Here is a 13,312-nt window from a genome sequence, read left to right as displayed (position 1 = left end):
GTCCCCACAAAGTCTGAACTTTGTATATCGAAGTCTGAACTCTCAGTATCTCAGGATGCGAGTGGACAATATAGTCTTTAAAGAGGTAATTAATTAAAAAGAGGTCATTAGAATGGGTCCTAATTCAGTATGGCTCCTGAACTTAGAAGAAGAGGAAATTTAGACATAGATATGTAGAGACATGTGAAGACACAGGGATAAGACAGCCATCTAGAAACCAAGGAGAGAGACCTAGAACAGAGCCTTCCCTCACCGACTCAGAAGAAACCAACCCTGCTGGCACCTTGATCTTGGACTTCCAACATCCCGAACTGTGAGAAAAATCAATTTTTATTGATTAAAATACCCAGTATATGCTACTTTGTTATGGCAGCCCCAGGAAACTCGTACAACAGTCCAACTTGAAAAATGGGCACCATGTATCAGCTATCAGTCTCTAGAAGGGACCAAGCTGCCCTTCTTGCACCTCAGTCTCACCTGTTCATTTCAGGGAGAAAAGCATCCTACAACCAGTTTAGGAATACACAGAATTAGACCAGAAATACACAATATCTTATTCAAAGAGTTTGGGCCAATGCCCCTCCCCTCCTCAGCACCACCCCACCCCAACATGCATATACAATTAGATGTGCTCTTCCCGAGACGGCACTTCTCTCTAGTCTTTAACTTGCCTCCACATTTTTGGATGGATACCTATGACAACCCAATTCAAAGGAAAGAGGAAGCCTGGGCGCCAGCCAGTTAATTTATTCATTTGAACCAAGAGTCTTTCTCCAAAGGGGATGTTTTGGGGGTGGAAATCACTGAGGGCAGGAAATGATCTATTTCTTTAGTGACAATATAGCATAGTGGCTCCACGATCAAAATATGTCTGCAAGTCTTGGTTTATCTACTACTTGCTACATCGTGCCTTCCTTCAATTTCTTCATCTGTAAAATGAGAGTGTTAATCACCATCATTAAAGGGTTACATGAGTAAAGCTTGTCATGCCCTTAGCATAGAACCTGAGGTAGAGCGTGCCCTCCGTAAGTGTTAACTACCATTATTATTATTATTATCGTTCTTTATACTTTGCTAAAAGCCCACTCATGTATTTGTAGCTCTTGTGACAGGAGACAGTAAATGTAGAGCAGTTCAATACTACAAACATGGGGTTACTACAATTATTTCTACTACTGTTGCTACCATGAATGGATAGCCACCACGAGTTGCAGTGCTACAAATATTGCAAGGCTGAAACTTTTGCCACCCTTTTATGATCTACTCATGACTGTAACACTTGCAGGTAATTTCTACTGCTATTACCCATCTGTGTGGTTGGGAAAGACAGTTGGATAAGTAACATGGCTAACGCGGCCCAGCCAGTGAGAGGAGAGGCGAGGTTTGACCAGATAGGTCTTGACTGGAAGCCAATGCTGCTTGGCCCCATCACACCCCCTCCCATTTGCAGGAGGCAGCTGGATTTTGTTCCTTCTCCACTGCAGAGCCCTGAAGCACAGTGCCCTGAGCTGCAAAGCCAGGCAGACCAGCAAGGGCTGGGGTGGGGGTGGGGGACATTCATGAAATGCACAGCTCGCGTGAATAATCAGTAGGAAATTACCCCCTGAGCCTTTGTCAGGACAATGTGCTAAGGAGAGCCTCAGTGATCAATTAAGCCTGGGAGAGATTTTGCATGTTCTAGTATGTGAAGGCTCCGTTCAGGGATACCCACATTTTTGTAGCAACCGAGGAGCCCCAGTGAGTTAAATTTTTCATATGTATGCTTCTTGAATCTTAGCTCACACCTCCAAAGTCCGCATCTAGAAATTAAGCATGCCTGACTTCAAATAAAGAATAAAAGATCATTGTTTTGAGGATTTGCAGAGCAAGGAATGCCACTTGCCATCAATTAATCTGAGGACGTGAACTAAATGCCCTGTTAGAGTAGAAACACAAAAAGCCTGCCTTGAAGACAAGTGCCTAAAGCAAAACCACAAATCCCTTTTCTAGCAATCCTGCTATGAGGAAGTCAGTATTATATTTTAAAGAGCACAGTTCCCCTTACAGGCAAATACAGCAAATCCCAGTTTTTTCTGTGGCAGTGGGTTCAACACTGGTCTTCAGAAATTTACATTAAAGTACAAGTAAACAAACCAAAAAAAAAAAAAAAAGGTGTGAAAGAGGGAAGTTACAACATGGTTTTTGAATTGCATCCTTTGCTTGAGCTTCGGGGCCTCATTTCTCATCTCGTAAGGCCTCTCTTGTCATTCCAAGCATCCCCGTTAGGTGGAGGCCCACCCTGCAGTGGTGTCCCTGAGAAACTGGAGGCCAGATAAAATGTGGGAGAATTTCTCAGCCCTTGGCAGGCTCTTTGTCCCAGTGGCAAAGACTAATTCTATGGAGTTTATCTATCACGTCAAGCATCACTGTGGGGCTCTGGGGATATTTTTGAGACCTCACTCTTTGTGTCAAATGTTCCTCCTGAAGCTGTCCTCCTCCATAACCAGAGACAGGAGCTGTTTGTCCTTCCTAGGAGCTCCTACAGAAGTGAGAGATGCTCCTTCCAAGATAATAATTTGCATGTTTGTCTCATCCATTAGATGCTGAGCTTCTTGAGGGCAAGGGACTCTTATCTTACTCTCTGATGAATTTCCAGAATCCAGCAGAGGACACAGTAGATGCTCAATAAACAACCAACTAACGAGAAGAGCTGATGAACGATCTCTAGTCTCTGACTCTAATCTCTTGGCTCTTAAACCAGTCAATGGAAACTCACCAGACCTTTTATGGAGACCTGAAAATGTGCCCAGTGATAGCTCATTCACCTTTGATATCTTGTGACAATTAGTTTGCCGAACAACCAAGGCTCTTGCACTGTTTTTCACTTTACAGGGACTATATTTGAAATAGAGTATCTTGATCTAAAGGGAGACTCTGAAAACATGACTTTAACAGGTCCGGCTGTCAGGAGTGTGCCTGGAGCCAGCTGCTGGAGCTGATCAGCAGGGAGGATCATGTTGGATGGCCAATGGTGGTCAAGACGGGTGTTCTTAAAGAAGCAACTATTTAGTGCTCTTTTGTCAAGTCTGAACATTTCTGCAAGAAGGGCCCCTATTACATCAAGCTTCATTTGCTGTTCTGACTCATGGAGCAGTAGTTCTCAAAGTGTGGCCCCATACCAGCTGCATCAGCATCCCCTGGGAGCTTGAGGGAAATGCGAATTCTCAAGCCCAGCCCAGACCTACAGAGTCAAGCTGTTTTAACAAGAGGCTCTAGATGATTTTATGCATGCTGAAGTTTGAGAACCATTTCTATAAAGTGTTGCCCAGATGGAGAAACTATATGGTTGGAGTCAACTCTACCAGAGCTAGCAACTGTTTGCAACACACAAACTGAAAGGCTATGATTCTCTTGAGCAAGGTCAGGGCCAGAGTGATGCAAGTGAAGGGTTTAGGTGCGGCATTTGGGCGGCACCTCACATGGCTCACCCTAGACCTGGCCCCCCCATCCAAATGGAGAGCTATAGGGCTGATGACAAAAGCACATCCAAGTTGCCTACCCTGACTCTCTCTGTGTGACTCTCCGGAACCTGAAGGGTTGTGTCAACACCTGATGGGGTTCCCAACCTGGATGCCACACTAATGCCTCTCTCTTGCTGACCTCCACTCCCATGAGTTATTCAGCAAATAAACAAACATAAAAACGCATATTAGGGGCACCTGGGTGGCTCAGTCAGTTAAGCATCTACCTGGTTAAGCGTCTGCCTTTGGCTCAGGTCATGATCCCAGGATCCTGGGATTGAGCCCCGCATCGGGCTCCCTGCTCAGCAGGGAGTCTGCTTCTCCCTCTCTCTCTGCCCCTACCCCTGCTCGTGCTCTCTCTGTCTCTCAAATAAATAAATAAAAATCTTTAAAAAAAAAAAGGTAAATGAAATATTAGCTCTTATAAAGTACACTTATAATTCAGTGTTCTACCCTCCTTTCTCTTCATTTCCTCTTCTACTCCATAAAAGACAACAAGGCAGTTAGTAACTAAGTCCTTGAATGCAATGCTCAAGAGTGACAGGCTGTGCAAGTGAGTCTCTGGCTGTGCTGAAGAGGGTCTCAGGGGCTCATATTTGGGTTATCAGCATCATAATCTGCCTCATTCTGGGGTGCATTTCATTTCTGGGCAAATACTATTTCCTGTTATGTTGCAAGGATACTGGCTTTTGGTTCTGGCTCCTACCTTAACTCATCCTTTGACACTGCCCCCACCCTCCTGCGTAATGAGCATCTCTCCTGAGACATAGCTGCCCCCATTACCCCCCACCCCCATCTCCCACCAGATGGCCATCCCTGGAGCCACCTTGACAAAACCTTCAGGCCAGGCTCTAGCCACTCTGCCAAAACCAGAGTCCCTTTCACCTTCTCTATCTATCTACTTACATCTTTTTTCCTGCCTAACAAGTCAACAGTCAAGAACTACTGCCCCTCATACATCACCTCTCGTTAGGCAGCCACCATTCTATAAGGAAGAAGGAAATTACTGCCTTTATGTCTGGGAGACAACCTGGGAGGACTGACATGTTCCTCAGTCCTAGAGGAGAGCGTGCAAGATGCTCTTGAAAGGAGAGGACGGGATAATGACCCCCTGCTGAGCATGCAACTTGTCCAGAGACCTGTGTCAAATCCACCCCAAGCCCTGGTATGATGAGCCCCACTATTTCTTTCTTCTCCAGTACCGTGGGGGCCTGTCATTTGCTATTTGCTGGTGCATTCAGAGGTGAATTTACTTAGCTAAGCTGTCCCTGCCTTCCTTCTTTATTCTGCCCAGTTGGAAGGAACTGCGAGAGTGGCATTCTGTCCCCAGCTTTGACGGGGCTCAGGACATCTTGCCATTTTCTATTACTAGAACCTTTCAAGTTGGCAGTCCTAACAAAAAGACCCTATGGTAGGTATGAGGCAAAAGAGAGGGATGGGACTTAACAAGCAGACGAGTTTATTTCACTTAATGATCAGTAAATGCCCAAGAGGCTAATCAGTTTTCCTCAAATCCTACTTCCCTTCCTATTCAGGAATCCAACCAATCTCTAATATTTTTTGGGCCTTGTGACATGAAGCTCCCCTCACCATGTTCAATTTCTCTGTTTTCAGTATTGTCAATTATCCTTGCTAGCCTGGCTGGGGACCATCTCTTTGGTAAACACATCCTGCATGTGTCCTCATGGCTCATGGCCCCTCTATCTGACTCCAAGTTTCCGAGGTCCTGGAGAAACAGGTGTAACATGGACTCACGTCAGGAGTGCTGTGTGTCCTTCTTGGGAAGACTGTGGCCCACTTCTGGCCCACTATTCTACATACATAAGTACCAAACCCTGAGTGGTTTGGTACCCAAAGGACCTTGGCGAAGGCTGGGGCTGGCTGGGCCTTCTTCTCACACCTCTCTATTTATGTAACGTGTGTCTCCAGAAGGCTGCCCTGATGGAGGGTTCCTTCTATACCTCTCCTTACACTGCCACCAGTGACCCTCCCAAAACAGTGTCTCCTCAAGAACTTGCAAGGGTTTCCCAGTACCTATGACAAGGCAAGGCAAAGGCTTTCAGGAGTGGGTACAAGAATATTTTCAGATTTCCAAGTCCACTTATGCCACCTTAAGGACCCCTTGCTCCAGCCACACCAAGCCACTTACTATGGCCTGAGCACTCTCCTTCTTTCCTCCATTGGACAGAACAGTGAAAGAGTTAATACTATGGACTTGGAAGCTAAACCACCCGGGTTCAAATCTTCCTCATTGGGTAAGACTCACTAGATCCACCAGACTTTACGTCTCTGTTACTCAGCTTCTTCATCTGTAAAATGGGGGAAAGTGTAATTCCTAATCATGGAGTTAGAGTTAAGATTCAGTGAGTTCACAGTCATAACACTCTTGGAATGATGCCTGGCACCCAGTAAACAATGAACAAGGGTAGGCATTGATATTACTAGAGAATTCTCCTCATCATCCAGGGCTAGGTTTAAATGAAAGCTCCTTCACAAACCAGCTTCAGCCTCCCAAACCAGAAGTAATGGCAGCTCCCTCTGTTCTCACAGCCCATGCGAGTACATCTCCAAGCTGTTTCTACTTACACATGTAGAAACATATATATATATATATTTGCCATATATGCTTGCCCGTCTCCTCCATTAAACTGTGATCGTTTTGAAGACAGAGACCTACTCTAACCCATCTTACTTTACGTTCTTCAAAGACCTTCTACAACCCCAAATACAGTAGGTTTTCAAAAAACATTTGCTAGATGAGAATTAATCTGAGAAAAGGAATTGAAACAGACAGCTGAAATGCACAGCCTTTTTGGATCCCATTTGAGGATATTGTGTGAGAGTCCAGGCATTTACTCTATACTGTCTACCTGCTGGAGAAATATTCTTAGTATCTACCAGCGTTTGTGAATTCAACTCCTTGAAGGTGGCCATGGAAAGAACTGAAAATGATTGTAAGCCGGACAGGGATGGAGGGAATCCATGAATCTGCTTCAAGTGTAGTCAAAATGGTGCCCAGTGTGCTTTTTTTTTCCCCCCCAGAGAGCCTTTTTAGAGAGCTTTCACATGATGTTCAGCGGGGTCTGCGGGACCCCCAAATTAAGAACACTTGACGTGGTTATCCAGAGACAATGTTCTTGCCCTCTACCGCCCTGCATCGGAAGGGAAGTACAGCCATCCCCACAAGGCACAGACTCACCAGCAGGAAGAAGTGGGCAATGAGGGCTTGGTGACTCAAAAGGGAAATGAGGAGAGGTTCCTTAAATCATTCCATGTTAAGAGATCAACAAGGAAGGCAGATAACAGGAACCTGGGCAACTCCGTGGCCTGTTCCTCCTGGGGCGGGTTTGTGAAGCCGAAGGTTATCTGTCACGATACAGGACTTGCTGGCTTGGAGCACAGACACTTGCCACTTGGCTCAGTTGGGCTGTGAGAGTTGTTTTCTGTCAGGCGACTATAAAACCTAGTGCGTCAGGATCCAGACACACAAAACGAGGCTGTTCACCTAATGGCTGTGGGGAGAGCTAAGTGACACTGAAAAACCAGGGTGAGCCTGATCCCAGAACAAAGGGGAGACAAAGACCATGAGTGCAGAGTCCCCATAGCACTTCCCACTGGCCGATGGTTTGCAGGGAACCCTCGTGCAGGAGCCTGTTTTATTTGCCAAAGCCACCGTGGTAAATTAAAGCCCATCCTAGCCCCATTCTGGGCTCTCGGGTTTCTCCTGGAGCTATTCCTGTCACTGTCCATAGGCCCCTAAAACCTTTCCACCTTCAGAATGCTTGATTCTGCTCAAACAAGCCAAGCCACAAACTCATGTCGAAAAGCCCACTTCAGATAAGCCATTAGCTTCCTTTATGGATTTTTCAGGTCAGAAGGAATGGAACCTGAGAGTCCTATCTTCTGTAGAGTTGAAAGGGAGTACTGAAAGAGGTGGGGTGACCTGGAGAAGCCACAAGAGACCGCATGAGCCCCTCTCTTTCTTCTCAGTCAACAAGAGACACGTAACAGAATTAGGTCCTGGCCACCTCCCTGTCTGTGCCAGACATTCAAACCAAGCGAAACTGCCCACGGGTTCTTCATTCACATGCTGGAAATGAAAGGAAATGGAGGGCTCAGCACCTTGTCTTTGCTTCCACGGCAGAAGACGATGCAGAGCACCTGGGACATAGAAAGTCACGGTGAAGGAGGAACGTTGAAGACCCTCTGACTTGTCATGGGACGGCCCGTGTGAGCTGAGCTGTCATCGAGACCGCTGTGGGCAGGTGGGGTAAAGCAGTAACTGTGGCCAGAGAGTAGCCCAAAGGCACCAACACCAGGAACCCAAGTTCTGTAGCTTGGCAAGCTTCAGCCCGCCGCCTGACCCACGTTTAGCAATTCTGATGTACCACAGAGCAGACAGCTCCAGCCCAGGATGACTGCTCCCTCAGCCCCTCTCCAACAGGCAATGAAAGCAAGACCCACTTTGAAAATTCTCCCCCATCATGCAAACTGACATAGGCATGCTTTTCAAAAACCCACAGCCAATCTGTTGATCATTACTTATTTACAAAGGCCTTCGGGCAGAAAGTCCTGTAAAAACCATGCTTGATACGGTATACACTAGCTTTTTCTGCTTGTGGAAAAAAAGTCCCCCCAAGGCTACCTCAAACCATCACTTTCTATTGCACATAAAATGTAGCGTGTAACACTAAAGTATTTAATATATATGGTATAATATATCTACAGGAAAGGCATTTGTGTAGAAGTATGTTACCCTGGATTTGGTAATTTGATGTTTTGCTGAAGGCTACGACTTAAAAAAGCTTCCACCTCGTACAGAAGACCTGTCATCTTGGTACCCAAGAGCCAACAGAATAAAGAAGTACCCTTAAGCAGCAAAACTTTGACACAGCTTTGAAGCATATGAAAACAGTATAACGCCTCAGAATTATTATTACTCAAGATCAAAGAAATGAGCCATACTTTACATAGCAAACAGGGACAGGGAATTTGGCTCCAAAGGTTTCAGATTTTTCAGACTTCTCTTTATTTATTTATTTGCTTCTCTAAATTTAGGCAAAAGAAAGCGCCTGGGCTTTTCTCTACTTTAAATGGATAAAACTATTAACATTAGATAAGGCGATTACCAAAAGGTGAGTAAATAGGAAATGAATGCTAGCATGACAACTGGCATCATAAAAATGAGGAGCTTGGCAGTTGGTGCATTTTATTCCTCCTCATAAACTATAAACGAGCATGTAAATCAGCAACACCCCAGCAAGACTGCATGAAGGTGCAGGCAGAGGACTGTCCAGGAAACATCTTACAGGAAGAGATTATCATAATGGAAAAGGACATAGGGCTAGGAATCCTCCATGGGAACCTGTGTCCTCAGCCACAGGGAGAAGGACCGCCCCATCTGCATCCTAGAAGGGTGGCCATGGAGGGCCCGGAGACGTGAATGTATGGAGAGAGGGAAGAGCAGGGGGAAATGGCCATCATTTTATTTCAATAATCAAAGGGAGAAGAGCAGCCAATGTCAAAGAAGAAGAAGAAGAAGAAGAAGAAGAAGAAGAAGAAGAAGAACAAGAACAAGAACAAGAACAAGAACAAGAACAAGAACAAGAACAAGAACAAGAACAAGAACAAGAAAGAAAGAAAGAAATAAAGAAAGAAAGAAAGAAAGAAAAGAAAAGAAAAGAAAAGAAAAGAAAAGAAAAAAGAAAAGAAAAGAAAAGAAAAGAAAAGAAAGAAACATCAAGCATCAAGATGTCAGGTGTTTCCATGACAGTGATCATTTAGGGATCACTCCTGTTTCATCACCGAGGTGCTAGAGAGTTAGGATGTTAGAGGAAATAAGCACTGGGATTGGCAGATGAATCAAAAACAACCAGGGGAAATGAAAGATGAAGAGGCCCAAAAGAGAAATCTGCAGAACTCTGTTGAAATTTGGTTTCATTTGCCATTTCCAAGATGAAGCCATAGTCAAGATGGATGGATGGAAGGAAGGAAGGACAAAAGGGAGGGAGGGAGGGGGGGAGGGAGAGAGAGAGAGAGTACACACACACTCTATTTCATAATTAATATTGCTTTTAGCCTGAGCAGAACTGGATTACTTTTGAACTTTGCTTTGTCAAGTCCACAGATTATTAGACTTTTTTATCAGTCAAAATCAATTAACAGAAATTGGATTTCAATCGACAGGATAAAAAGAAGGTAATCTTCAGGTTCATTTTTGATTGTGATGATACATCTCACATATGGCCTTAAGTACAGAAAACAGTCCTCGGAGGGACTCCAGCAGAAAGAGACTCGCCGGAGGCAAACTAACCACACGCATCTCTCTGATTGGTTCCCGGCGTCATTAGTGCCACTGCTGTTTAGGAACTACACATAGACAGGACATGGTGACAGCTAAGACTTTAAAGCCTATGTATTTTTCAAACAGCTTTTCAAACTGTTTTTCATGACAGAATTTTTTCAGCTCTATCATTAACTGCTGACAAGCTGACAGAATAAATACTCCAGCCTTTAAGAAGCCACCTAACGATGGGTCCCCTCCCCCGCCTCGTGCTTGCCTTTCCGGGGGAGGGGAGGCGCTGGGCCCGGGCCGGGCGGGGAGGGGGCCCTGAGGGGAGGAGAGGAACTGGAGGGGTGCCCCGCGTGGGCCCTCGTGGCCCCTCTTCTTACCTCATCAGCTTGGGTGAGGAGCTCGGCGAGTTCCGCATGCCTCCGTTCCGCTGCTTTTTTTTGGGGGACAGTGTTGATGGCTGCTCATCTTCAACTGGAAAGACAGGCAGCTCATGAGATTATGAACAGTTGGAGGGCAGACTGAGAGATACAGGCAAGATATCAAAGGACACACACTCACGGCTCAGTCACTCACTAGGAACTCATGACTGTCTTTTAGGACCCAGTGACAAAGACCAAATGTGTTAGTCAAAGAGGCCGGCTTAGAAAAGGTGAAATCATCACCTCTTAGCACTCTAGCTTTTGAACATGCACTTGAAACAGACTACACCAGTTTGTAAGCACCCTGCCATAAGAGAGAAAAGAAATCATGATTTATCCATATATAAAAAATATTCACATATATATATATTATATATATATGTGGGAACACTCAATCATTATTCTTAGAGTTAATTTCAGTTACTTCACTGAGTAATCAAATGGGTTTTTCCAAAACCACAATCAGAAATAAAGTTGTATGGGCAATGGCAGCAGAAGAGCAGCCAGCCAGTTGATCCTACAAACGAACCAACTTAGCTGGTGCCTAATCCCTGCACGCCAGGGCAAGAGCCTTGGAGAGAGGCAAGGAACCGAGGCCTTGACAGCCAATGTTTCAATCAGTCAGGACTGGGAACATTGGTGCCTGCTGGCTCAAGGATCCCCACCCCATCTCAGCTCTGTCCCTGCTGCTCCCTAGAGGGAGAGCATGTGGGGGCGTGCACATGGGATCCTTTCTCCACTCATTAAGACTGGACTGTGAGGTTGGAGAACCAGGCCGGAGAAGAGCACCCGAATGAAGGAGGAGGTTGCCACTGAGTGATATCTCTGATGATGTGGTAGGGGGCAAGGAGGGAGGGCAGCAGAGGGCGTTGGAAACCAAAGGCTGTTTTCCAAATGTCTAAACCACACAGATTGCTAAGCAATGTGAAGGTTCGCTCACAAACAACACAGCACACTCTACTGCTTTTGCCCAAAGACACCCACTAATAAGCTTTATAGATGTATTAGCTTGCATCATGCTTCTTTTTAAGAGAGCTGCTTGATAATTAGCAAATGCGCACCCAGCCTGTCACCCAAGGGCATCAGCAGCAAAATTCTAGCCCTCCTCTACCCACCCCCAACAATTCAGGCTAAAGCTGTAATGTCAAGAAGGAAAAATATAGGATCCTTGGATTCTTAGAGTTGACTGCAACACAGACTGGGAGGAAGCACCCTTGAAACCCGGAATGCACGGCAGTTACCTTAAAGCTAAGAAGAGAAATATTAGCAGTGATGACATCAAAAGAAGCTTGACATATGTTAATGGTGTAAGTCTTATTCGGCGGGGGTGGGGGGGGAGGAATGTCATCTCAGCTACTTGACATTGCCCGGGAAGACCCATATCCATATTGGGACATGCATTATATGATACTTCCCTGAAAACCCTAAATAAATTTAGTATGTTACGATACATGGTTCGCAGGGATTCTAATAATCCAACTATCTTCCAAGCCTGCTTCAAAGTACCCCACTTGGTACATTCCCCTATTCCACTGTTCGTCTGGGCTTGTCTATATTCTGGCTGACACATGGAAAGGGAACAAGAATGCAGTGAGGTGAGAGTGATTCCAGAAGCAGCGAAGACAAGAAAGCACCTACAAATGCCCACAGCCCACTCATTCTACCAGCTACTCTCCGGCCCCATCCCCCCTGAGGCCCAGGCTCAGGCTATGACCCTATCAGTCACTTAGGGCTCCAGGCAGGAACTATGTGGCTGGGAGGATATCACATCTTATCAGAAATGAGTATCCACAGCAAATCACACAGAGACTAAACAGCACTTAAAAGATTAAAGGAAATAAATACAAGCCACATAAATGGTATTGAAAAAAATCACTTAGAGTTGATATGCATCTCTCGGCAAGCAAACAGGCACTCTGAGCTTGACCTGAATTCATCTTCCTTTCGCAGGATAGGGGGCCGGGCATCCCAGGTTAATAATGGGGTAGAAAGGCAGTGAGTGAAAGAGAAAGGGAGAGAGAGAGAAAGACAGAGAGAAAGAGAGAGAGAGAGAGAGAGAGAGAGAGAGAGAGAGAGAGAGAAAGGTGTGTGTGTATAAGTATACTTCTGCATTTTCCCCATCTAAGGATGGGGTAGAAAGTTTTGCACTGATTCCACCCATAATACAAGTTCACCTTTTCATATGGACCACTTGCAATTGCTGTATTGTGTTCAGGGTGACCTCAATTAGTTGTCACATGACAGACTGGATAACATGTGTGCCTATGAGTGGGTCTAGCTGGGGTGAAAAGTTCTCTCCTCTATCACACGGGCCTTCTTATGGTTAGAGTGACATACCCAGAAAGGTCTTTTACCCAACCTAGGCTACTATGACTAGCTTTATGCAAGGCCACCAGATGTTGCCATGGTCTTGTCCAATTTATTCAGTGAGTCCATTTCAGTAAGGTCCTGAAGAGAAGCCCCACTCACTGGCAGTTCTATTGGAGTCTTTTGCTTAACTATTGTCTCCCCATTTGCACTGGACCTATAATAAATAACTCTCTTTGGTTAAGTGCCCATTATCCTTGCACCTTGTCACTGTTTGTTTACATGCAGTGATCTTCACGTGGAAGATGTGTAAGTTAATACCTGTTACCCAGCTCCAGGGAGACACTTTGTTCTAGTGCTAAAGTTATGCCTCCTTCTATGCAAGGAAACTATTTATTTTCATTGTAACTCAGAAAGATCATCCATCATAATCATACTGCATTTAAACTGGGATTTGTTCTCTTAAATGAAACTCATGTTCACAGGTTTCCTCCTGCACTCACAGGCCTGGAAACACAGATCCGTTCCCTGAAGAAATGGGTGGAAAAAAATGTCTTCAGCTTAAATATATGAATGTTGTGTAATGGAGACCATTACATATGGCTTAGATCCCACGAGAGAAGCAGTGATAACTTCTCTCTCATAAGTAGGTTATAAACCATATTTAATTATTATCCTTTATAGGGATTCTATCAATTTCTGCATATTTAAAGAAAACAGATCTAGAAAAACTTTTAGTTAAGCTATAAAATATAATTTTCATCTCATGACTTCTGTGACTATATGTAAGG

The 13,312-nt window shown here is 45.0% G+C and overlaps 1 protein-coding gene across 29 annotated transcripts in view; it reads right to left on the bottom strand.

The window, feature by feature from the left end:
• KCNMA1 (potassium calcium-activated channel subfamily M alpha 1) overlaps nucleotides 1–13,312 on the bottom strand; it is a 744,082-nt gene that overhangs the window by 80,053 nt on the left and 650,717 nt on the right. For all 29 annotated transcript variants that reach the window (XM_088020031.1, XM_028109572.2, XM_028109573.2 and 26 more), the window contains one exon: nucleotides 10,173–10,266. In XM_088020031.1, the coding sequence (XP_087876157.1) occupies nucleotides 10,173–10,266 (94 nt within the window). The remainder of the gene's footprint in view (nucleotides 1–10,172; nucleotides 10,267–13,312) is intronic.

This window comes from Eumetopias jubatus, unplaced genomic scaffold (assembly GCF_037043125.1).
Source record: "Eumetopias jubatus isolate StellerSeaLion01/CBP00866 unplaced genomic scaffold, mEumJub1_p1.0 scaffold_17, whole genome shotgun sequence".
In the NCBI taxonomy this organism is placed as follows: domain Eukaryota; kingdom Metazoa; phylum Chordata; class Mammalia; order Carnivora; family Otariidae; genus Eumetopias; species Eumetopias jubatus.
This window is presented reverse-complemented; position numbering and strand designations above follow the sequence as displayed.